This window comes from Rattus norvegicus, chromosome 4 (genome assembly GCF_021556685.1).
Source record: "Rattus norvegicus strain SHRSP/BbbUtx chromosome 4, alternate assembly SHRSP_T2T, whole genome shotgun sequence".
Taxonomy (NCBI): Eukaryota; Metazoa; Chordata; class Mammalia; order Rodentia; family Muridae; genus Rattus; species Rattus norvegicus.
In genome coordinates, this window is record NC_141537.1 from 91,958,724 (window position 1) to 91,986,189 (window position 27,466).

The window sequence follows — 27,466 nt, forward strand, 5'->3', positions numbered from 1 at the left end:
GGCTGCGATGAACATAGTGGAGCACGTGTCTCTTTTATATGTTGAGGCATCTTTTGGGTATATGCCCAAGAGAGGTATAGCTGGATCCTCGGGCAGTTCAATGTCCAATTTTCTGAGGAACCTCCAGACTGATTTCCAGAATGGTTTTACCAGTCTGCAATCCCACCAACAATGGAGGAGTGTTCCTCTTTCTCCACATCCTCGCCAGCATCTGCTGTCACCTGAGTTTTTGATCTTAGCCAATCGCACTGGTGCGAGGTGAAATCTCAGGGTTGTTTTGATTTGCATTTCCCTTATGACTAAAGATGTTGAACATTTCTTTAGGTGTTTCTCAGCCATTCGGCATTCCTCAGCTGTGAATTCTTTGTTTAGCTCTGAACCCCATTTTTTAATAGGGTTATTTGTTTCCCTGCGGTCTAACTTCTTGAGTTCTTTGTATATTTTGGATATAAGGCCTCTATCTGTTGTAGGATTGGGAAAGATCTTTTCCCAATCTGTTGGTTGCCGTTTTGTCCTAACCACAGTGTCCTTTGCCTAACAGAAGCTTTGCAGTTTTATGAGATCCCATTTGTCGATTCTTGATCTTAGAGCATGAGCCATTGGTGTTTTGTTCAGGAAATTTTTTCCAGTGCCCATGTGTTCCAGATGCTTCCCTAGTTTTTCTTCTATTAGTTTGAGTGTGTCTGGTTTGATGTGGAGGTCCTTGATCCACTTGGACTTAAGCTTTGTACAGGGTGATAAGCATGGATCGATCTGCATTCTTCTACATGTTGCCCTCCAGTTGAACCAGCACCATTTGTTGAAAATGCTATCTTTTTTCCATTGGATGGTTTTGGCTCCTTTGTCAAAAATCAAGTGACCATAGGTGTGTGGGTTCATTTCTGGGTCTTCAATTCTATTCCATTGGTCTATCTGTCTGTCTCTGTACCAATACCATGCAGTTTTTATCACTATTGCTCTGTAATACTGCTTGAGTTCAGGGATAGTGATTCCCCCTGAAGTTCTTTTATTGTTGAGGATAGCTTTAGCTATCCTGGGTTTTTTGTTATTCCAGATGAATTTGCAAATTGTTCTGTCTAACTCTTTGAAGAATTGGATTGGTATTTTGATGGGGATTGCATTGAATCTGTAGATTGCTTTTGGTAAAATGGCCATTTTTACTATATTAATCCTACCAATCCATGAGCATGGGAGATCTTTCCATCTTCTGAGGTCTTCTTCAATTTCTTTCCTCAGTGTCTTGAAGTTCTTATTGTACAGATCTTTTACTTGCTTGGTTAAAGTCACACCGAGGTACTTTATATTATTTGGGTCTATTATGAAGGGTGTCGTTTCCCTAATTTCTTTCTCGGCTTGTTTCTCTTTTGTATAGAGGAAGGCAACTGATTTATTTGAGTTAATTTTATACCCAGCCACTTTGCTGAAGTTGTTTATCAGCTTTAGTAGTTCTCTGGTGGAACTTTTGGGATCACTTAAATATACTATCATGTCATCTGCAAATAGTGATATTTTGACCTCTTCTTTTCCGATCTGTATCCCTTTGATCTCCTTTTGTTGTCTGATTGCTCTGGCTAGAACTTCAAGAACTATATTGAATAAGTAGGGAGAGAGTGGGCAGCCTTGTCTAGTCCCTGATTTTAGTGGGATTGCTTCAAGTTTCTCTCCATTTAGTTTAATGTTAGCAACTGGTTTGCTGTATATGGCTTTTACTATGTTTAGGTATGGGCCTTGAATTCCTATTCTTTCCAGGACTTTTATCATGAAGGGGTGTTGAATTTTGTCAAATGCTTTCTCAGCATCTAATGAAATGATCATGTGGTTCTGTTCTTTCAGTTTGTTTATATGATGGATCACGTTGATGGTTTTCCGTATATTAAACCATCCCTGCATGCCTGGGATGAAGCCTACTTGATCATGGTGGATGATTGTTTTGATGTGCTCTTGAATTCGGTTTGCCAGAATTTTATTGAGTATTTTTGCGTCGATATTCATAAGGGAAATTGGTCTGAAGTTCTTTTTCTTTGTTGTTTCTTTGTGTGGTTTAGGTATAAGAGTAATTGTGGCTTCGTAGAAGGAATTCGGTAGGGCTCCATCTGTTTCAATTTTGTGGAATAGTTTGGATAATATTGGTATGAGGTCTTCTATGAAGGTTTGATAGAATTCTGCACTAAACCCGTCTGGACCTGGGCTCTTTTTGGTTGGGAGACCTTTGATGACTGCTTCTATTTCCTTAGGAGTTATGGGGTTGTTTAACTGGTTTATCTGTTCCTGATTTAACCTCGATACCTGGTATCTGTCTAGGAAATTGTCCATTTCCTGAAGATTTTCAAATTTTGTTGAATATAGGTTTTTATAGTAAGATCTGATGATTTTTTGAATTTCCTCCGAATCTGTAGTTATGTCTCCCTTTTCATTTCTGATTTTGTTAATTTGGACACACTCTCTGTGTCCTCTCGTTAGTCTGGCTAAGGGTTTATCTATCTTGTTGATTTTCTCAAAGAACCAACTTTTGGTTCTGTTGATTCTTTCTATGGTCCTTTTTGTTTCTACTTGGTTGATTTCAGCTCTGAGTTTGATTATTTCCTGCCTTCTACTCCTCCTGGGTGTAATTGCTTCTTTTTGTTCTAGAGCTTTTAGGTGTGCTGTCAAGCTGCTGACATATGCTCTTTCCTGTTTCTTTCTGCAGGCACTCAGCGCTATGAGTTTTCCTCTTAGCACAGCTTTCATTGTGTCCCATAAGTTTGAGTATGTTGTATCTTCATTTTCATTAAATTCTAAAAAGTTTTTAATTTCTTTCTTTATTTCTTCCTTGATCAGGTTATCATTGAGTAGAGCATTGTTCAATTTCCACGTATATGTGGGCATTCTTCCCTTATTGTTATTGAAGACCAGTTTTAGGCTTGGTGGTCCGATAGCACGCATGGGATTATTTCTATCTTTCTGTACCTGTTGAGGCCCGTTTTTTGACCAATTATATGGTCAATTTTGGAGAAAGTACCATGAGGAGCTGAGAAGAAGGTATATCCTTTTGCTTTAGGATAGAATGTTCTATAAATATCCGTTAAGTCCATTTGGCTCATGACTTCTCTTAGTCTGTCGACATCACTGTTTAATTTCTGTTTCCATGATCTGGCCATTGATGAGAGTGGGGTGTTGAAGTATCCCACTATTATTGTGTGAGGTGCGATGTGTGTTTTGAGCTTTAGTAAGGTTTCTTTTACGTATGTAGGTGCCCTTGTATTTGGGGCATAGATATTTAGGATTGAGAGTTCATCTTGGTGGATTTTTCCTTTGATGAATATGAAGTGTCCTTCCTTATCTTTTTTGATGACTTTTAGTTGGAAATTGATTTTATTTGATATTAGAATGGCTACTCCAGCTTGCTTCTTCTGACCATTTGCTTGGAAAGTTGTTTTCCAGCCTTTCACTCTGAGGTAGTGTCTGTCTTTGTCTCTGAGGTGTGTTTCCTGTAGGCAGCAGAATGCAGGGTCCTCGTTGCGTATCCAGTTTGTTAATCTATGTCTTTTTATTGGGGAGTTGAGGCCATTGATATTGAGAGATATTAAGGAATAGTGATTATTGTTTCCCTTTATATTCATATTTGGATGTGAGGTTATGTTTGTGTGCTTTCATTCTCTTTGTTTTGTTGCCAAGACGATTAGTTTCTTGCTTCTTCTAGGGTATAGCTTGCCTCCTTATGTTGGGCTTTACCATTTATTATCCTTTGTAGTGCTGGATTTGTAGAAAGATATTGTGTAAATTTGGTTTTGTCATGGAATATCTTGGTTTCTCCATCTATGTTAATTGAGAGTTTTGCAGGATACAGTAACCTGGGCTGGCATTTGTGTTCTCTTAGGGTCTGTATAACATCAGTCCAGGATCTTCTGGCCTTCATAGTTTCTGGCGAGAAGTCTGGTGTGATTCTGATAGGTCTGCCTTTATATGTTACTTGACCTTTTTCCCTTACTGCTTTTAATATTCTTTCTTTATTTTGTGTGTTTGGTGTTTTGACAATTATGTGACGGGAGGTGTTTCTTTTCTGGTCCAATCTGTTTGGAGTTCTGTAGGCTTCTTGTATGTCTATGGGTATCTCTTTTTTTAGGTTAGGGAAGTTTTCTTCTATGATTTTGTTGAAGATATTTACTGGTCCTTTGAGCTGGTAGTCTTCACTCTCTTCTATACCTATTATCCTTAGGTTTGATCTTCTCATTGAGTCCTGGATTTCCTGTATGTTTTGGACCAGTAGCTTTTTCCGCTTTACATTATCTTTGACAGTTGAGTCAATGTTTTCTATGGAATCTTCTGCTCCTGAGATTCTCTCTTCCATCTCTTGTATTCTGTTGGTGAAGCTTGTATCTACAGCTCCTTGTCTCTTCTTTTGGTTTTCTATATCCAGGGTTGTTTCCATGTGTTCTTTCTTGATTGCTTCTATTTCCATTTTTAATTCCTTCAACTGTTTGATTGTGTTTTCCTGGAATTCTTTCAGGGATTTTTGCGATTCCTCTCTGTAGGCTTTTACTTGTTTATTAATGTTTTCCTGTGCTTCCCTAAGTGTGTTCATGTCTTTCTTGAAGTTCTCCAGCATCATGATCAAATATGATTTTGAAACTAGATCTTGCTTTTCTGGTGTGTTTGGATATTCCATGTTTGTTTTTGTGGGAGAATTGGGCTCCGATGATGGCATGTAGTCTTGGTTTCTGTTGCTTGGGTTCCTGCGCTTGCCTCTCGCCATCAGATTATCTCTAGTGTTACTTTGTTCTGCTATTTCTGACAGTGGCTAGACTGTCCTATAAGCCTGTGTGTCAGGAGTGCTGTAGACCTGTTTTCCTCTCTTTCAGTCAGTTATGGGGACAGAGTGTTCTGCTTTTGGGCGTGTAGTTTTTCCTCTCTACAGGTCTTCAGCTGTTCCTGTGGGCCTGTGTCTTGAGTTCACCAGGCAGCTTTCTTGCAGCAGAAAATTTGGTCTTACCTGTGGTCCGGAGGCTCAGGTTCGCTCGTGGGGTGCTGCCCAGGGGCTCTCTGCAGCGGCAGCAACCAGGAAGACCTGTGCCGCCCCTTCCGGGAGCTTCAGTGCACCAGGGTTCCAGATGGTCTTTGGCTTTTTCCTCTGGCGTCCGAGATGTGTGTGCAAGGAGCAGTCTCTTCTGGTTTCCCAGGCTTGTCTGCCTCTCTGAAGGTTTAGCTCTCCCTCCCACAGGATTTGGGTGCAGAGAACTGTTTATCCGGTCTGTTTCCTTCAGGGTCCGGAGGTGTCTCTGGCAGGGGTCCTGCCGCTCCTGGGCCCTCCCCCACGGGAGCCCAGAGGCCTTATACAGTTTCCTCTTGGGCCAGGGATGTGGGCAGGGGTGAGCAGTGTTGGTGGTCTCTTCCGCTCTGCAGCCTCAGGAGTGCCCACCTGACCTAATATTCTAATCGTATATAGATACTCAATGAAGTAATTGGATAATTTAATCTCCCTTTAGATATGAAATATTTAAATTGTTATAACAACATTTTTGTGAACAGTGGAAACAGTTAACTTTTTATTAAATTATGAAATAAATAGGCAGAATACTCTTAGTGTAGTATACTACTTCACTGTAGAGGGAATTTAATCCAGCAATATGGATACTCTGGCAAGGGATCACATCTAAAGAAATAGGTCTGGGTCACCTGGCTGGATTGACACACCTTCAATCCCTCTGGCTGGAATACACATACACCCTTAGTATGCACCCTTTAATTCCAAACAATGAAGGTGACTTTAGTTTGTGGAGGGAAGCAGCCATATTTGAAAGTGATGCCTAATTGAGGGGCAGACAAAATAACCTAATAGAGAAAGATTTGACAGAATGAGTCAGAGATGGGATATACCCAACACTTCCGAAGAATAGAAAGTAAATAAAAACTATTTAAGAGCAGTACAAAGTCAGGAATGGAGGGCCGTTCAGTGAGTGCAGTTCAATTTAGTACAGGCAATATAGTGGAGTGCAGTTTAGTGCAGTTCAACGCAGTTCAGTTGAATATACTTGAGTTCCTCTGAGGCCTTGTGGCTCCATTCAGTTCTGTTCAGTTCAGTCAGTGCAGTTCAGTTTGTGGAATACAGAGGCTGTTTTTCCAAGTGAAAAGCCAGGAAAAATCAGTGTAAACTAGTCATCTTGGAGAGGACTTTTGGGCCATAAAAGCTGAGTTGAACCAGTCAGCCAGAGGTCTGTACAAACTAGTACAGGTGAACTTATTCAACAGTAAGCCTTTGACAATAATTATATCTGGTGAATAAAAGTTACTTTTATACTTCGTAAAATAATCTTTGTACTAGATATGTTGAAGACAAGGCAAATTTATAATTCAAGTTATGTAATGTTCATATTCTTATCAGAAACAGAAATATTCAGACTTGAATAAAGTTATTAATTTTAATATGAAAAATTATGCTTCCCTGTTCTGTTAAATTATAGAGAAATACAAAAAATGCTTTAATTTTGTTAATATACATTATAGCTACATATCATTTCACTTGTTTTTCTTTTTAAATTATTTTACACATATTTTTATCTTGGTTGTATGCATATCTGTATACTACGTGGGTGCCTATTGCCCAAAGAGGCTACAAGAAGACATCTACACCCCTTGAACTGGAGTTATACATGGTTGTAAGCCATCATATGGGTGCTAGAGATCTAATCCAGGTCTTTAAGAGGATCCCGTGCTCTTAACTGCTAAACTCTAGAACTTTAACCCAGCAACATGGCTACTCTTGAATGAAGACAAACAATTGTATACACCTTTTTTTTCCACTATTAATGAAGATAAGGTTAGGTTGTAGAAACAACGATATTTGAAAGTGATATCTAATTAAGAAGCAGATAAAATAATGAATCAGAGAAAGATTTGACAGAGTGAGTCAGAGATACACTATGCCCAACTCTAAGGAGAACAGCACAGAAAAGAACAGCATAGGGCGAAAAAAGACTGGACATGGGATTTTGGTGTGTGATGTGTTGTTTGTGAAGGGTAGTTTTGACTGGGACATTTTTACAGATAGAGGTTGCAGCAAGGAAAAAAATAGACACAGGAATAAACAGAATAAGCCAGTTAACGAGAAGGAATCAGAAGATTACAAGACATTGCCAAAGTTAGTATGAGGCCCAGCAGAGCAATTCAATCAGAAGCCCAGAGAAGCTGAATTTAATCAGTCAGCTAGGAAGATTTGATTGTTTGGAAGCGAGAAGCTTCTAGACCTAGACTTAGGAATATTTAGAACAGAGAAAGAAATGTTCTGTGCTTATATTCATGTATTCACACAGCTTGGGTATGACTCATATCTCAGCCCATCATCTGAGGAAATAAAAGCAATACTTATACAGAGCCATCTCTCCAACCCCAGTTAATGTATTTTAATAATATGTAACACCCATATCACTTTATTCAATAAAGTATGATGTTTTGATGTGTGTGAATAAAGTATACTGATCGAATCATAGTGATTAGTATATTTATCACTTCAAGCATTTATCGTTGTTTGCGATGAACATTCCCCTGAAAGGAGCAGTTCTTTTATAAAGAAGAAAAGGAAAAGAAGTTAGTCTGAATTTTGAGAGTATGTCAGCCCACATTTTTTAATCTCTTACTATCAAAGTAACATGTGTATAAGAAAGTCCAAATTTCCTTTGAAAATCCTTATAATTTAACCATCTATTATGTTTTTGTTCCCTGTCCCCTCTTCTGCCCAGCTCAAAGTATGCTAGCTACATCATGAGCATTTCTTTTTTTCCATCTTTATTAAATTGGGTATTTCTTATTTACATCTCAAATGTTATCCGTTACCCTGTTTCCAGGCCAACATGCCTCTAAGCCCTTCCCCTCCCCTTCTATATGTGTGTTCCCCTCCCTATCCTCCCCCCATTACCGTTCACTGGGGGTCCAGCCTTGGCAGGACCAAGGGCTTCCCCTTCCACTGGTGCTCTTACTAGGATATTCATTGCTACCTATGAGGTCAGAGTCCAGGGTCAGTCCATGTATAGTCTTTGGGTAGTGGCTTAGTCCCTGGAAGCTCTGGTTGCTTGGCATTGTTGTTCATATGGGGTTTCAAGTCCCTTCAGCTCTTTCAGTCCTTTTTCTGATTCCTTCAACAGGGGTTCCGATCTCAGTTCAGTGGTTTGCTGCTGTCATTCGCCTATGTATTTGCCATATTCTGACTGTGTCTCTCAGGAGAGATCTACATCCGATTCCTGTCAGCCTGCACTTCTTTACTTCATTCATCTTATTTAGTTTGGTGGCTATTATATGTATGGGACACATGTGGGGCAGGCTCTGAATGGGCATTCGTTCAGCCTCTGTTTTAAAAATTGCCTCCCTATAGCCTCCTAAGGGTATTCCTATTCCCCATTTAAAGTAGGAGTGAAGCATCCACATTTTGGTCATCCTTCTTGAGTTTCATGTGTTCTTTGCTTGTAGGATAATTCAAGCATTTGGGCTAATATCCACTTATCAAAAGTGCATACCATGTTTGTTTTTCTGTGATTGGGTTTACCTCACTCAGGATGATATTTTCCAGTTCCATCCATTTGCCTATGAATTTCATAAAGTCGTTGTTTTTGATAGCTGAGTAATATTCCATTGTGTAAATGTACCACATTTTCTGTATCCATTCCTCTGTTGAAGGGCATCTAGGTTCTTTCCAGCTTTTGGCTATTATAAATAAGGCTGCTATGAACATAGTGGAGCATGTGTCTTTGTTATATATTGGAGCATCCTTTGTGTATATGCCCAAGATATATATAGCTGGGTCCTCAGGTAGTTCAATGTCCAATTTTCTGAGGAACCTCCAGACTGCTTTCCAGAATGGTTGTACCAGTCTGCAATCCCACCAACAATGGAGGAGTGTTCCTCTTACTCCACATCCTCACCAGCATTTGCTGTCACCTGAGTTTTTGATCTTAGCCATTCTGACTGCTGTGAGGTGGAATCTCAGGGGTGTTTAGATTTGAATTTCCCTTATGACTAAAGATGTTGAACATTTCTTTAGATGGTTCCCAGTCATTCAAAATTCCTCAGCTGTGAATTCTTTGTTTAGCTCTGAACCCCATTTTTAATAGGGTTATTTGTCTCCCTGCGGTCTAACTTCTTGAGTTCTTTGTACATTTTGGATATAAGCCCTCTGTTAGTTGTAGGATTGGTAAAGATCTTTTCCCAATCTGTTGGTTGCCGTTTTGTCCTAACAACAGTGTCCTTTGTCTTACAGAAGCTTTGCAGTTTTATGAGATCCCATTTGTTGATTCTTGATCTTAGAGCATAAGCCACTGGTGTTTTGTTCAGGAAATTTTCTCCAGTACCCATGTATTCAAGTTTCTTCCCCACTAGTTCTTCTATTAGTTGAGTGTATTTGGTTTGATGTGGAGGTCCTTGATCCACTTGGCCTTAAGCTTTGTAAAGTGTGATAAGAATGGATCGATCTGCGTTCTTCTACATGTTGACCTCCAGTTGAACCAGCACCATTTGCTGAAAATGCTATCTTTTTTCCATTGGGTGGTTTTGGATCCTTTGTCAAAAAACAAGTGACCATAGGTGTGTGGGTTCATTTCTGGGTCTCCAATTCTATTCCACTGATCTACCTGCCTGTGTCTGTACCAATACCATGCAGTTTTTATCACTATTGCTCTGTAATACTGCTTGAGTTCAGGGATAGTGATTCCCCCAAAAGTCCTTTTATTGTTAAGGATAGTTTTAGCTATCCTGGGTTTTTTGTTATACCAGATGAATTTGCAAATTGTTCTAATTCTATGAAGAATTGGATTGGATTTTTGATGGGGATTGCATTGAATGTGCAGATCGCTTTTGGTAAAATGACAATTTTTACTATATTAATCCTGCCAATCCATGAGCATGGGAGATCTTTCCATCTTCCAATATCTTCAATTTCTTTCTTCAGAGGCTTGAGGTTCTTATTATACAGATCTTTCAATTGCTTGGTTAAAGTCACACCGAGTTATTTTAAATTATTTGGGACTATTTGGACTATTATGAAGGGTCTTGTTTTCTTAATTTTGTGTAGAGGAAGGCTTATTTATTTGAGTTAATTTTATACCCAGCCACTTTGATGAAGGTGTTTATCAGGTTTAATAGTTCTGTAGTGGAACTTTTGGGATTGCTTAAGTATCATATCATCTGCAAATAGTTATATTTTGACTTCTTCCTTTCCAATCTGTATCCCTTTGATCACCTTTTATTGTCTGATTGCTCTGGCTAGGACCTCAAGAACTATACTGAATAAGTAGGGACAAGGTGGGCAACCTTGTCTAGTCCCTGATTTTAGTGGGATTGCTTCAAGTTTCTCTCCATTTAGTTTAATATTAGCTACTCGTTTGCTATATATGGCTATGTTTAGGTATGGGCCCTGAATTCCTGTTCTTCCAGGACTTTTATCATGAAGGATAAAGGTGTTGAATTTTGTCAAATATTTTCTCAGCATGTAATGAAATGATCATGAGGTTTTTATCTTTCAATTTGTTTGTAGTGGAATACTTTGATGATTTTCTGTATATTAAACCATGCCTGCATGCCTGGGAATGAAGCCTACTTGATCATGATGGATGATTGTTTTGATATATTCTTTGATTTGGTTTGCAAGAAGTTTATTGAATATTTTTGTGTTGATCTTCAAAAGGGAAATTGGTCTGAAGTTCTCTTTCTTTGTTGGATCTTTTTGTGGTTTAGGTATAAGAGTAATTATGGCTTCATAGAAGGAATTTGGTAGAACTCCGTCTGTTTCAATTTTGTGGAATAGTTTGGATAGTATTGGTATGAGGCCTTCTATGAAGATTTGCATGAATTCTGTACTGAACCCATCTGGACCTGGGCTCTTTTTGGTTGGGAGACCTTTAATGACTGTTTCTATTTCTTTAGGAGTTATGGGGTTGTTTAAATGGTTTATCTGTCCCTGATTTAACTTCAGTACCTGGTATCTGTCTAGGAAATTGTCCATTTCCTGCAGATTTTCAAGTTTTGTTGAATATAGGCTTCTATATTAGGATCGATGATTTTTTTTGAATTTCCTCTGATTCTGTTATTATGTCTTCCTTTTCATTTCTGATTTTGTTAATTTGGACACACTCTCTGTGTCCTCTCGTTAGTCTGGCTAAGGGTTTATGTATCTTGTTGATTTTCTCAAAGAACCAACTTTTGATTCTGTTGATTCTTTCTATGGTCCTTTTTGTTTCTACTTGGTTGATTTCAGCTCTGAGTTTGATTATTTCTTGCCTTTCTAGTTCTCCTGGATGTATTTGCTTCATTTTGTTCTGGAGCTTTTAGGTGTGCTGTCAAGCTGCTGATATGTGCTTTCTCCTGTTTCTTTCTGCAGGCACTCAGCGCTATGAGTTTTCCTCTTAGTACAGTTTTCATTGTGTCCCATAAGTTTGGGTATGTTGTACCTTTGTTTTCATTAAATTGTAAGAAGTCTTTAATTTCTTTGTTTATTTCTTCCTTGACCAGGTATCATTGAGTACAGCATTGTTCAATTTCCATGTATATGTTGGCACTCTTCCCTTATTGTTATTGAAGACCAGCTTTAGGCCATGGTGGTCTGATAGCACGAATGGGATAATTTCTATCTTTCTGTATCTGTTTAGGTCTGTTTTGTGCCTGATTATATGGTCAATTTTGGAGAAAGTACCATGAGGTGGTAAAAAGAAGGTGTATCCTTTTGTTTTAGGATAGAATGTTCTATAAATAACTGTTAAATCAATTTGATTCTTGACTTCTGTTAGTCTGTCTATGTATTTGTTTAATTTCTGTTTCCATGAACTGTCCATTGATGAGAGTGGGGTGTTGAAATGTCCTACTATTATTGTGTGAGGTGCAATGTGTGCTTTGAGCTTTAGTAAGGTTTCTTTTATGTATTTAGGTGCCCTTGAATTTGGAGCATAGATGTTTAGAATTGAGAGTTCATCTTCATGGATTTTTCCTTTGATCAATATGAAGTATCGTTCCTGATCTTTTTTGATGAGTTTTGGTTGAAAATTGATTTTATTCGGTATTAGCACAGCTACTACAGCTTAGTTCTTCAGACCGTTTGAAAGTTTTTTTCCAGTCTTTTACTATGAGGTAGCATATGTGTTTGTCCTAGAGGTATGTTTCCTGTAGGCAGCAAATGCTGGGTCCTCATTACGTATCCAGTTTGTTTTTTTTTAAACTTGAGTATTTCTTATATACATTTCGAGTGTTATTCCCTTTCCCGGTTTCCGGGCAAACATCCCCCTCCCCCTTCCCCTTCCTTATGGGTGTTCCCCTCCCCACCCTCCCCCCATTGCCGCCCTCCCCCGAAAGGTCTAGTTCACTGGAGGTTCAGTCTTAGCAGGACCCAGGGCTTCCCCTTCCACTGGTGCTCTTACTAGGATATTCATTGCTACCTATGAGGTCAGAGTCCAGGGTCAGTCCATGTGTAGTCTTTAGGTAGTGGCTTAGTCCCTGGAAGCTCTGGTTGCTTGGCATTGTTGTACATATGGGGTCTCAAGCCCCTTCAAGCTCTTCCAGTTCTTTCTCTGATTCCTTCAACGGAGGTCCTATTCTCAGTTCAGTGGTTTGCTGCTGGCATTAGCCTCTGTGTTTGCTGTATTCTGGCTGTGTCTCTCGGGAGAGATCTACATCCGGCTCCTGTCAGCCTGCACTTCTTTGCTTCATCCATCTTGTCTAATTGGGTGGCTGTATATGTATGGGCCACATGTGGGGCAGGCTCTGAATGGGTGTTCCTTCAGTCTCTGTTTTAATCTTTGCCTCTCTATTCCCTGCCAAGGGTATTCTTGTTCCCCTTTTAAAGAAGAAGTGAAGCATTCACATTTTGATCATCCGTCTTGAGTTTCATTTGTTCTAGGCATCTAGGGTAATCAAGCATTTGGGCTAATAGCCACTTATCAATGAGTGCATACCCTGTATGTCTTTCTGTGATTTGGGTTAGCTCACTCAGGATGATATTTTCCAGTTCCAACCATTTGCCTACGAATTTCATAAAGTCATTGTTTTTGATAGCTGAGTAATATTCCATTGTGTAGATGTACCACATTTTCTGTATCCATTCCTCTGTTGAAGGGCATCTGGGTTCTTTCCAGCTTCTGGCTATTATAAATAAGGCTGCGATGAACATAGTGGAGCACGTGTCTTTTTTCATATCCAGTTTGTTAATCTGAGTCTTTTTATTGGTGAATTGATTCCACTGATATTGAGGGATATTAAGGAATAGTGATTGTTGCTTCCTGTTATCTACGTACTTGGAGGTGAGATTATGTTTGTGTGGTTGTCTTCTGTTTGTTTTGTTTCTTGCTTTTTCTAGGGTGTAGCTTGTCCCCTTGTGTTGGGTTTTACTATTCATTATCCTTTGCAGGGCTGGATTTGTAGAAAGATATTGTGTAAATTTGCTTTTGTCATGGAATATCTTTGTTTCTCCATCTATGTTAATTGAGGATTTTTCTGGATACAGTAACTTAGGCTGATATTTGTGTTCTGTTAGGGTCTGTATGACATCTGTCCTGGTTCGTCTGGCTTTTGTAGTCTCCAGTGAGAAGTCTGGTGTAATTCTGATAGGTCTGCCTTTATATGTTACCTGAACTTTTTCTCTTACTGCTTTTAATATTCTTTCCTTATTTTGTGCATTTTTTCTTTTGACTATTATGTGAAAGGAGGAGTTTCTTTTCTGGTCCAATCTATTTGGAGTTTTGTAGGCTTCTTGTATGTTTATGGGCATCTCTTTCTTTAGGTTAGGGAAGTTTTTGTCTATGATTTAGTTGAAGATATTTACTGGTCCTTTGAGTTGGGAGTCTTCACTCTCTTCTATACTTATTATCCTTAGGTTTGATCTTATTGTGTCATGGATATCCTGTGTTTTGGGCCAGTAGCTTTTTCCGTTTTACATTATCTTTGACAGTTGTGTTGATGATTTCTATGGAATCTTCTGCTCCTGAGGTTCTCTCTTCTATCTCTTGTATTCTGTTGGTGATGCTTGTATCTACAGTTCTCTGTATTTTCCTTTGGTTTTCTATATCCAGGGTTCTCTCCCTTTGTGCTTTCTTTATTGTTTCTATTTCCATTTTCAATTCCTTCACCTGTTTGATTGTGTTTTCCTGTAATTCTTTCAGGGATATTTGTTTTTCCTCTCTAAGGTCTTCTACTTGTTTATTTGTGTTTTCCTGGATTTCTCTAAAGGAGTTCTTTATGTTGTTCTTAAAGTCCTCCATCATCATGATCAAATGTGATTTTAAATCTAGATCTTGCTTTTCTTGTGTGTTTGGATATTCAGTATTTGCTTTGTTGGGAGTACTGGGCTCTGATGATGCTATGTAGTCTTAGTTTCTGTTGCTTGGGTTCCTGTGCTTGCCTCTCATCTTCAGATTGTCTCTGGTGTTACCTTTTTCTGCTATTTCTGACAGTGGCTTGACCGTCCTATAGGCCTGTGTATCAGGAGTGCTATACTGCTGTTTACCTGTTTTCTTTCAGCCAGTTATGGGAACAAAATGTTCTGCTTTTAGGCGTGTAGTCTTTCCTGTCCACTGGCTTTCATCTGTTCCTGTGGGAGTGTGTCCTGAGTCCACAAGGCAGGCCACTTGGAGCAGAAAAGTTGGTCTTACCTCTGGTCTCGGGCCTGAAGTCTCTCCTTTTAGCTGGATTTCAGCTTTCTGTGAGTGCACCAACCGGAAGGGCCAGCCCTAACTTCTGGGTCCCTGTGCGCAGGGGACCCTGATGGTGCTAGATGTTTTCCTCTACAGTCAGAAATGTTGGCAGAGAGCAGTCTCCTCTTCTTTCCCAAGCATGTCTGCCCCTCTGAAAGTCTAGCTCTCCCTCCCATGGGGTTTGGGTGCAGAGAGTTGTTTGAATGGGGCTGTTCAGATCCGGGCACAGTCTGGACCACAGGGCTCCTGCAGCTTGACTGCCCCTATCTTCCTGTTCCCAGAGGCCCTATACAGTTTCCTCTTGGGCCAGGGATGTGGGCAAAGGTGGGCAGAAGTGGTGGTCTCTCCTGCTCTGCAGTCTCAGGGGTGCCCACATGTCTGGGTGATAAGTTCTTTCTCACATGGGGTTTGGGAACAGGGAGCTGTGGGCTGGGATCAGGGAGGTTCAGGTGCCAGCTAGAAACTGGAAGTGTCCAGTCCTGGAGGAATTTTGCCTTTGTGTGTCCTGAGTCCACCAGGCAGGTCACTTGGAGCAGAAAATTGGTCTTACCTCTGGTCTCGGGCCTAAAGTCACTCCTCGTGGCTAGGTTTTAGCTCTCCGTGAGGGCAGCAACCAGAAGGCCCTGCCCCTACTTCTTGGTCCCTGTGAGCAGGGAACAATGCTGGTGTTAGGTGTTTTCCTCTAGAGTCAGAAATGTGGTCAGAGAGTAGTCTCCTCTGGTTTCTGAGGTGTGTCTGCCCCTCTGAAGGTCTAGCTCTCCCTCCCACAGGATTTGTTTGGGAGCTCTTTGACCAGGTCCTTTCAGATCCAGGCACAGTCTGGACCACAGGGTTCCTGCAGCTTGACTCAGCATTATCATTTCTTAAGTACGGTGCTTCTCAGCATTTTAAACATATTAATTTTTATTGTTAATTGTGATACATCATATGTGGGTAAATGTACTTGATAGCAGTTGCCAGTTGCCTTAAGATGAAGTCAGATACCTGGGAGCTGAAGGTAATGCTGATTGTGAGCCATCTGACCTAGGAGTTGGGAGCTAAACTATAAGAGCATTATGTTCGTATAATGGTTGAACCATGTCTCTAGGCTTGCTTCTAGGTCACACAGTGCACAGGACTATTTGTGTTGGGGTAGAAGCTAGACTTCTGCATTGCAGTGAATGCCAGTGATGCCAGACTGTTGGAGCTCAAATTGCGTGCTAAGAAGAGTTACTGTTGCTGTAGGAGGGAGTGCTTTCTATGCCTTCCCTTTCCAACCTAAAGATGGTTCAATGTCATTCCAAGCTGTGTCTATGCAGATGTCTATTCAGGCCTTGTTCATATAACTAGAGAATTACATTTAGGACACCATATCTTGAAGTTGGTCTTCATATTTATTTGGTATAATCATGTAATATTTGGAGGTTTATATGTGTATATATGTATTTTTAATGTCTAATACAATGCTTAAATGAGATTAATCATTTGACCAATGCACAAGGTAAGTAACCACTCTATTATATATTCCCTTATAAAAGTTTCATTGACTCAATGAAGTTAGATTATAAATAATCATGGTATGGATGGATGGATGGATGGATGGATGGATAGATAGATAGATAGATAGATAGATAGATAGATAGATATAGCAGAAAAGCAATCAAGATGGATTTTTCCATCTGTGTCACAAACTCATTTTGCAATTAGTTTGATAATAAACAGGTTAAACCTTCTTCCTTGAATGCATAGTATGTATTTGGCTAGGCTTTGCATTTTCTTTTCCTTCCTTCCTTCCTTCCTTCCTTCCTTCCTTCCTTCCTTCCTTCCTTCTTTCCTTCCTTCCTTCCTCCCTTCCTTCCTTCCTTTCTTTCATTCTTTTTAATAGATCTTGCTTTAAGTTTATTTATAAAAACAACATACATAGGACACGGTCATCTCCAAGTAGTGTGTAGGTAGGTGTGTCTCAGCAGTCCATCTGTGATCACATTGGCAGGTGCTTTTTCTGTGGACCCTTCAGAGGGGCCTGGGCACCTTTGGAATCCTGAGCTGGAGCTGAAGCCTGAGCCTTAGCTTGAACTTTGTCCTGCCTTGGTTTGAACCGTGGGCTTTGGTTGGCAGAGCCTCCGACCTTTGGCCGTGTAGTTTCGAATCCTCTTCCCAAGTTTGGTGTGAGCAATGAAAGTCAGACAGCTGAGTTTGTGGCTGGGGCCCTTTGACATCTTGGACTTGATGGCCTGAAGCTTCACAAGGGTCTTGATAGCCTCTACTCGTGCATTCACTGCCTTTGCATTGTTGGTCTGCATCTTCTTCAGGCCTTTCTTATTGTACTTCTTGGCAAAGCATGTTTCTCAGGAACTTGGAGTCAACCCCTTTAAGAGATTCATATCTTTGTGACCAGGGTTTCTTGATGCCATTTCTGTGCCATTTGTAGAACTTGTTGTATGTGGTGTGGTTCTTGGACTTGGCCATGTCTGCACAGTAACCTGTAGCTCCTGGAGCACCTGGGGCTAGAAGAGAAAGAGAACATTTTCTTCTATGGAAAACACTCCTAACACTAGAGAAGGAAATTTCTTTGTGAGCACTTAATCCAGAGTACTTTCCTTTAGTGTACTGTTCTTGTGGTAATACTGATTCTGAGCTGATTCCATGTGTATAGTTATGTATTATATATATTTCATTTCTTCCAGGGTTTAAGCCTGAAAAGACTGGAGGCTGTACAAGGAGGGAGAGAGGTAAGAAAGTATAAGGGGAACAGGAGAGGGAAGAAGAGAACATGATTGTGGTGGCATTGTGTTAATGAATAAGGACATTGGTATTGTAAATATATATGTGAACATATATGTAAATACATGGACACATATATACATATATGTAGCAGTATATATACATATATGTATGTATATATTTTCTCACATATTACCATTCATTCATATTATACATATATTTAAATAAAAGTATTATTTGTGTAAGTAATCATATATGTTTACTTCTTTGAAGTTGAACAAAATACTGTTCATCTTGGTGAGGAAGTGTTTCTATTGAAACGGGTTTTGGCAGCAGCATGTTCCTCAGAGAGCTCAGAAAAGCTTTTCAGCAAAATTTGCAGCATAATATTTAAACTGCTGACTGTGGAATTAGCAGAATTCATGTCAGGATGGGATATGCACGAAGCTGATGTGTGGTTGTTCTGGTCACACCAAAGTTCTCAAATCGCTTTAATAAACACAGATTTCTCTTTATAAACCAAGTGGATTCACACTGTAGTAATATGGCAATATGGCATCATGTCATGAATGCTTTTATCTTCTAATCAATGGGTTACTCCAACTGCTGACCTTCTCTGTTCTTGATGTACAAAGGTTTGATTCTGAATTCTAAGTCGATGGGAGTCATGGCAAGGACAGAATATTTGATTCAATAAGTCAGTAATTTCTTCGTAAAAAATTTATTATTATTTTCTGTGAAATTGTCTAACAAATTATTGGCAAACTAGAGGTCTTTTTCTGTTTCAAAATAAGAAAAAAATCCTTTATCCCATCACTTGTTTTTTCTTTCTCTACAAATGGACTTTTTTTATACCACTTGATCCTTTCCTCCTTATCCTAATTTCTTCATGGGTATTTTCCCTTTCTGCTTATTATTTAGAATCCCCCCTCCCTTACTCTTGTTTTTTCCAAAGGAAGAGTTTTTCTTAGTGGCTCACATCAGAGAAACAACTGTAGAGGGTGAAATATAGATGCATTCTTTAGGCATTTTTCATGATGTAAGAACCGAGACTCCAGACACAATAGGACTGATGCACATATGTACTCACAGAAGAGTAGGCAGCATGTGTGGGCCTGCAGACTCATGTAACTCAAATTCCATTGCTGCAAATGGAAAGTGTACACAAATTCCCACCCCAACATAAAAGCTATTTGCAATTGATAATTGAGGGGAAAGGAAAACATCAATTTTGTCCACTGGAGTGTCACTGGGTATGTTAACCATAATTTGTCCAGGCTCCATAGTCAGGAATAGATGGTCAACACAGAACACACTAGATGTACTTTTTGTTTCAGTTGAGTTTTTTTTTTGGTTCTTTTTTTTGAGTTTTTTTTGATATTTTGTCTGTTTTGTTTGTTTTGATTTTAATTTTTGAGAGAGAGAGAGAGGAGATAAATATGAAGGGAGTTGACTCAGTAGGTAAGTGGTAGGATCCAGGAGGTGGTTAGTAAGGAAAAGTCATGATCATAATATATTGTATAAAAATTTAAATAAAAAAGTATTTACTCTCAAGCATTATGAATTCTCAGTTCTTTTATTACTTTGAAGTTCTAAAGGAGAAAAATAGGCAGGGTTATGTGACATTTTATCAAATCCTAATCAAATTCAAATTTTACTAACAATCTAAGTGTTGTGAACCATTAAATAATTGTAGTTAATAAAAAAAGAAAGATAACGGCTGCAGAGATAGTTTGGCACTTAAGAGCACTTACTGTTCTAAGAGAAGAGCAAAGTTCAGTTCCCATCATTCACATAGTATCTTAAGCTAGCTGTAACACTAGTACCAGAGAATCTGATTCCTTTTTCTGTCCTGTATCCACAGACATTGCATGCCTGTAATACACAAGCATACAGAAAAACAAAACACCCATATACAACACACACACACACACACACACACACACACACACGAGAAAGAGGACACAATTTTAAAGAAAGCAAAATCATTATCCTGGCTTTTAGAGCTTTAATGACAATATACAATTAACTAATGCATAGAATTAAAACATATTCAATGAAATTATCAAAGATTCTCTTAAACAAAGTCTCTATACAAACAAAACAAGAATCAGATATTTAAAGTTGAGTAAGAACAATCCATCAAGATGGCTCAGCAGGTATCTGACCTGTCTTCCAGCATGACTGCGTGGGGCCATGGCTCCTGAGAAAGACATCAGAGACTCTTCTAGGTGCAGTGACTTCTTTCTTCAGAAGCACTAAACTGTGTTGACTCCTATGTGATGGGTCCCCATGAGCAGCACTGCTGCAGGTCCTCCATCATTGCTCGATGCTCTCAGGGACATAGTATGGAGAAATAACATTAAATCCTGGCATTGGTAGGGTAATTTTGTTAAGTCATGGTAAACAATATTCATTTCATCAAGAAACATTATTTTTAAAATTAATACCCCTCTAAAAACAAAATGTTGATCCTTACTGAAAAAGAATTCTCATTAAAGTTTGTTTCCAATTTTCTCAATGCCTCTTATTTTATTTTTCCTATAAATGTAATTATATCTAAGAAATATGTCAGTGGTGCACTTTAAATTAAAATATATTGCCTTACAAATATTTTATGGCTCACAGAAAAATTTAATAATATGTGTATAAAGCATATACTATGTATATAATATATATACACATGTATATATGCATGAAAGAGTGAATTAAACATTAAACTGTGGTCTCCTGTGGTCTCTAATAACTGTGAAGAAAATTTAATCATCAAATCAATACTAGCTCAATAATGACTTCTCCATTTGACCCTCTCTTTTCTCTGCACATGGCATAGAAAACAAATGTGGGCAATTAAAATTCAAAGTAACATCTTTATTTACTGTTGGGGTGTCCCTTGGTAATCTGAAGCCTTCAGTTTTATGTAACCACTCCAGTGAGTTAGAAAGTGTTGTCTTATGATAACTAATTTTAGAGCAGCTGGAGACAGAGACAACGTGTGGTGGAAACCACTTTGCCCAGTCTGTGGTAGCTCATCTGTAAACAAAGATTCAACTGCCATCTCTCTAGACTATAATAAGTGACATGAGTCTCCCTGATTACTCTTGACTATTCTATAATGCGCACAAGATAGAAAGAAATGCACTGTTGTCTCTGAACAGTTAAATTGGCATGGGTGTTTTCAATGACCTACAAATTTTCTCACTGTGAGCCCATCATGATTGATAAAGATTTACCTACAATAGTGCTGCTTAAGATGAATTACTTTTTCCAAGTTCAAATGACGGACATTCCCAATAGGTGTTGATGGATGCAATACAAAGGACCAATCGGCAAATATTTATTAGAAGGTTTAAGAAATATTACTTGAAATCATTCTATTCATTTTGTGAGTTAACGACAACCTTTTGAGCATGCATGGGAAATTGAACGAGGCAGTAGAGTGCTATTTAGATAAGTGGAGAATCCTGCTGCAAAGTTAACAATCAGACAGGAAGGACAGATTTGGGCACTGCTCAGTTCATGCGAAAATCCCCATTTCTCACTTCACAGGGAAAGAGACATGACTCCCTCTCGGGGTAGACACGAGTGACCATGTCCCAGAAACACACACAGACACGAGTGACCATGTCCCAGAAACACACACAGACACGAGTGACCATGTCCCAGAAACACACACAGACACGAGTGACCATGTCCTAGAAACACACACAGACACAAGTGACCATGTCCCAGAAACACAGACACGAGTGACCATGTCCCAGAAACACAGACACGAGTGACCATGTCCCAGAAACACAGACACGAGTGACCATGTCCCAGAAACACACACAGACACGAGTGACCATGTCCCAGAAACACAGACATGAGTGACCATGTCCCAGAAACACAGACATGAGTGACCATGTCCCAAAAACACAGACAGGAGTGACCATGTCCCAGAAACACAGACACGAGTGACCATGTCCCAGAAACACAGACACGAGTGACCATGTCCCAGAAACACAGACACGAGTGACCATGTCCCAGAAACACAGACACGAGTGACCATGTCCCAGAAACACAGACACGAGTGACCATGTCCCAGAAACACAGACACGAGTGACCATGTCCCAGAAACACAGACACGAGTGACCATGTCCCAGAAACACAGACACGAGTGACCATGTCCCAGAAACACAGACATGAGTGACCATGTCCCAGAAACACAACACAGACATGAGTGACCATGTCCCAGAAACACAGATTTTGGTTACCTCAGATTCCCTCTTCCAGCTCAGATTCAGTTTCATGAACATTTTATACTAACAGAAGGAAGAAAGTCATACATCAAGGTGCTTTCAAATACATTGGTAGAAACAGTAAGTCTGGACTTCCCACACAGCACAGAAATAGCATCTATAGCCCTCAAATATCTTAGTCCTCTGGTTGTTGTATAAGTAGGATTTTGTTAAGCAAAAGCAATCAAAAGTTTTTACTGGTCATCAGATGATTAGGTCAGTCTTGGAGTGATGGAGGAAAAGAAGGATTCTTTAGTGGCTAAAGACAGGCCAAGATAAATAGCAGTTAGCCTCTAAACATGAAGCGACCATTTCTTCCCCAGTCTTTGAAGTTTTAGTCAGTCAACTGGCCTTTGTAGACACTCCACCTCTTCAGAGATTCTCATTCACACACTACTTCTTGTACCAATTATACACTACAAACTGGTTATATTTCCAGAGGACATGGGATGAGTAGTAGCAGAGTGCATGTACCATAGAGTATATTTTTAAAAGATAATATATGCATAATATTGTCAATGTAACCGCATCTTTACATGTTGTTACTGTAAAGATACAGCATTACATGCGTGTATTCTTCATGTAATCATTGGGAGTGCTCTTATTGTGAAATAAAGGTTTTGAGAATATATAAAATGTGACTCCATAACAATGATTTCCACATGGTTATGAACTGTGTTCCTCCATCCAGTGGAATTTACAGTTCATTCAAAAGCCTTAGTTTGTTTTCACAAATAAAAATAGAGGTGAATCAGTTCTCTCAGAAAACTTTTATGCTGATATTATTAAAATACCAGACAAATTTAAAGTGTTATATATTATCAGGGTTTTTCGGGGGGTGTATTCTTCTGCCATTTTAAGAGTCATTATAGTTTGTAAGTATACATTCTCCTGTTGCATTCTACTTATGGTGAGTATTATTTAAGCATGAAATATCCTCCTGAATGTAATTATTTCATTATATCTTGAATGTCTGTGTCATTAGGCTTACATAGCTTTGCATTGTTAATGTCTTGAAAAATTACACATTTCTAGTTTAAATTAAAAATCACTCTGTCCTTGGATACCAGAGGAAGAAATTCAGAAAATTAAATAAATTCTTTTCTAAATGTTGAAATAATTTGTCTGTATGACTTTAAGTGGTATGAAAAAATCCTATACTTATTTTCATTTGTGTTTTAATGCTTTGCAGATAATGCATTACCAGGTGTTTTTAAACTGTTATATATTTTTTGCCATTTCTTAAATGTCTGTCAGGCACAATGGAAAGATTCATTTGCAATAGTGTAAAAGAATAAACTTATGACTTCTAACAACAGAGCAAAATGATGGGAAGTTATAGAAATAAGTGTCAGCCCATGTGTCAGGGCATCAGTGTCCTCAAAATCTGATATTTTATGTAATTTTTAACTAAAGAAAGAAAATATAACTTTCTTAGCTCTTTGAGAATTTCATACATGTTTCGATCTTATTGATCCCTTCCTGACCTCTTCCAAGACTTACCCTCACTGTGATATCCACTCAGTTCTTGTAGTCTTAGGGTGGTTTGTTTTGTTCTTTTTGTATCAAGACCAATTCTGCCCAAATACTCTTGGATGTCTGCCCTTTCATTGGAGGATGGTCAACTTACCAGGGCAAACCAATTTTCCCTCTCCCTGCAGCGAGCAGTTATCAAGTTCCATGAGTCTTGTCACCCTCTGGGTTCTGGTCTGTGGTGTTCTTGCACAGGTTTTATAAATGATGTCTCATCCTCTGTCTGTTATTAGGATAAGCTGCACTGTTGTACCTTGTGGTCAGTTACAACATCTGATTCTTACACTCTTTCTTTTCTCTTTTACTCAACGAACTCTAAGCCTTGGATATAGCTTTTAGTTTTCTATTAAGATGTAAGGTGATTTTGTACCACTTTGTAACTACTTACATATGTCTTTAGTAGCTCTGTTTTTGAAGAAACCTACTGCAAAAAACCTTCAAGATTAGTCTTTATATTTATACATTTGTCCTAATTATTTTCTATTAACATGGCTAAAAAATAGGAGAAAATGGCTTGCAGACACTAAAAACTAAGCAATGACATTTGTGGTATAGACTAGTGGTATTGGTCTTCATAGTATGTGAAGTACTTGTGTTTCAGTAATGTGAACTTGCTTACGTTTCATGTTCTCCTTATTATCTAATGCTAATAATATGGTAAAATTTTACAGTTTTAAAATTACATTTATTTATTTAGTATGTATGTGTTTACATCTGTGTCGGACTATGCATGCTATGATACATGTCTGAGAACAGGCTATGGAATTTGATTTTCTACCACATCGTGCTATGGCTAAAATAATTCTGATGTCAAAAACTCTCACCCGCTAAACCGTCTTGACCTCAGCTTGGGTTTTCTGAGAGATCAGTAAGTGCTCTTAACTTCTGAGTTATCTCTTCAGCTGCTGTCTTTCCAGTTTTTAAAACTAGATTTCTTTTTAATGGTTCATCACTCTTGCCAGTAAAATATACCAGATTTGTGGCTTGACTTTAATTTGGATTTGGTAAAATATAAAACACCCACATTCTCCTTGAGTTTGAATTTTTTTAAAAAAGGACTGAGAAGTAATTATGCTCACTAATCAACATGGTATTTAGAATTATGGCTTCCCTAGAGTTTGGTTGAAATATCCAGTGACACTTTATTTGGGCAAAATGGATTTTACATTTCTCTGAAATTATCAGTATAAATTACTCTTGGTTCAGAGTGGGATCTTGTTTTTAGTAGTTTCATGTTACATTAATCTGTGTAAATCTTGTACATGCGGCCTCACTTGTCTGTGTATCAGTCTTGTTACATATAGAAGACATTGTTTCCTTGGGTCATCTACCACCTCTGGCTCTTACAATCTTTCTACCTCCCTCTTCAGCATAAATCACTGAGCTTCAAGGGGAAGAATTGGATGGAAACAGCCCGTTACAACTGAGTGCTCGAAAGCCTTTTACTCTCTGTACTTGTCTAGCTTTGGATTCATGTGTTATTTTCATCTGCTCCAAGAAGATTTTGTGTTGAGCCTTGAGCGGGTCACAGATCTATGGGTATAGTGATAAGTCATTGGGAGCCTTTCTACTGGTATGTTCCTTTAGAAGAATATTAGTGGTAGGATTTTCCCTGGACCTATATAGTGATATGTTCTTGGCTACTTATGTGGGTTCTAGCTCATCAAAAGGATAATCATTAAAAATCTGGTTTATTTCTTCTACATTTTTGGCACTGTCCCACCAAAGTATCTTGTTGTTGTTTTGCTGCTCGTTTGTAGCTGGGTGAGAGTGATGATTACCCTTTTCCTCAGGTAGTATTCTGAGTACCCTCCAGCACATGAATGCTAATCAATAGCGGTAAAGCTTCTAGCTGGGCACCAGCATGGCTGTTCTGTACACGATAATGTGGGAATTGTCTTCAGCAAAAAGACCTTTGCCTTACCATCAGATTGTGGAAAGCAACCAATAACTTTACCCACTAGGATTTTTTATTATCCACATGGACTTATCTAAGCCACTAGAAGCAGGGTATCTGAAACAAAGCATACCCCTCAAAGAGGATTTTCATACTTTAAATTGGGTTTGAGATGACAAATTCCAAGTAAGTCATCCAAACCTATGTGGAATTTAGCAACTAATCTAATCAATTCCTTCATCCCCTTCTTCCTATTATAGAACAGAATAGAGCTTCATTTTTCTGAAGACCATGATTTAGAGGGCAAAATCTAAAGTCTCTGGGTTGATGAGGTTTGAGCCACATATACTTTCCATATCTTGCAGGTATTTTCACTCTGGACCTCGAAGTACTTTTCTGTTTTTTTCTTCAATGACATTCAAAGAAACCAAGCAAAAGAATATATCCATCAAGACAAAGTAAACTTAAAATAGCTATAGTCATCAAAAGTATAAGAAGCCACAGACACAATTTTAGTGATATATCAGGCAGAAAACAAGAAGTGTCACAAATCAGGGTCTGACTAATTACAAAGTGTGCAAAAACAGTGACAGAGAAGTATTTCCATGAGAAACAAAAAGATGGAGGGGGGAAGCTGTCAAAAAATCATCTCATGAGAGGAGAAAAGCATCTTAAACAAGTAAGGGAGAAGTGAAGACAGACAACAATGTGGACAATTGTTTGGGTGAAAGGCAGTAGGTATCCTTTTAAGAATCAGAATTCTCTGCTTACCAACTAGGGATGCTTATAGATAGAAGTAAGGGCAGGAAAGCTGTTTGAAAGATTCTTTTGGGTATAAGAATGGCCATTTCTAGGAGTCAATGAAGAATGGTGGTTAGTGAGAAAATGAATGAAAAGTGATGGTGTGCAATTGCACATGGCCAGCCACTATCTCAGTCTTCAGGGGCAGTGATAGGAATGCAGGAAAGCAATTCCAGGATGCTGATCACTGTGGTTTCAGAAAACTATCATTACTTAACCAAAATAAAGACAATAATTCAAAATGGCCTAGGCATGGCTAAGAACTTCAAGCATAAGAAACCTCTCTCTCTCTCTCTCTCTCTCTCTCTCTCTCTCTCTCTCTCTCTCTCTCTCTCCCTCTCTCTCTCTCTCTCTCTCTCTCTCTCTTTCTATCTCACACACACACACACACACACACACACACACACAGCAGACACACGGACACATACATAAACATACCCACAAGCATACATTTGGTCATACACATATAACATCATTTACAACAAACTTAAGCAATAATTTCAATTCTCATTTTTAGGCAAAAATTAAAGTTATGTTCAGATAAATATGTTCCTGAAAATTATACAACAGTTTCACATTGTACTGGGTGGAATTATTTCATTTTGAATGATGTATATGAGTTGACATGCAACAAAAGCAGGAATTTGACCTAAAAGACCAAACAGGAGAACAAACAAATAATTTCCTTTACAAATTGAAACTCTGTGTGGGGAACCTTAGCAGCTTTTTGAAGGGTCATCAAAGTTCAGTTATCTAAAGGATATCAATCTGGCAATAGTTTCTGTGTCCTGAGCATTAGACTAGAATCATAAGGAGGGTCATATATCAGGCCAACAGTGAAGTTTCAAGTGACAGAGCAGGGTTTCAATAGAAGACAACTTTTTTGCTGATTACAAAAAGCATCTTCAATCCATGGAGCAATTGGAGGTTTGCTGTTGAAAGGCAGTGATAACTTAGGCTCTACTAGATTTACCTCACTGTCTTGGAGAATTGAAAGACCAGAGGAAAACATCAAATAGAAGGGTTTGAGGCATGGGTTCTAAGCGTATTCTTCATTAACAGCATGATAGTTGACCATTGACCTCAGAAAATGTCACAAGTGGAAAAAACAAAACAAAATTCTAAATCATTGATTAAGCAAAGAAAGCTAAATTCAGTAGGACCCAAAAGCAGTAATAAAGAATGCTTAAAGTATTGTTAGGTTTCTGAGTGGGGAATTTAGTCAGTGTATCGAAAGTCTATCTAGAGTGCTAAAGGTGATTATAGTTAGCCATCTGGATGAACTGGTTCAGACTTCATCAGGGAAGAATATATTTAGGTGTCAACAATGACAAACACCGTTCTTCACTTGGTCATTTCAAGTTGAAGCTACTTGCCACTTGAAAATACAGCATGTTTATTATTATTATTTTGATATTATGTATAACTTAGCGGGATAATATTGTTTCTATTTTCTTTGTTTCCTGACGTAGAATAAGTAAGCCCTGTGTGTGAAGATTTAATTCTTGGCTTTGTTAATAATGTATTAAATTCCTTTGGATGCAAATACATTGCTTTACTCCTCTGAAGACCTGATCTTCCCATCCATTGGAAAACAGCCCTTTAACTCTTTTTATCCC

At 38.7% G+C, this 27,466-nt stretch overlaps 1 protein-coding gene across 3 annotated transcripts in view; it reads left to right on the forward strand.

The window, feature by feature from the left end:
* The window catches only part of Ccser1 (coiled-coil serine-rich protein 1), a 1,234,532-nt gene that overhangs the window by 794,556 nt on the left and 412,510 nt on the right, over positions 1–27,466 (forward strand). For all 3 annotated transcript variants that reach the window (NM_001443688.1, XM_087658738.1, XM_087658739.1), the window contains 1 exon segment: positions 17,303–17,347. In NM_001443688.1, the coding sequence (NP_001430617.1) occupies positions 17,303–17,347 (45 nt within the window).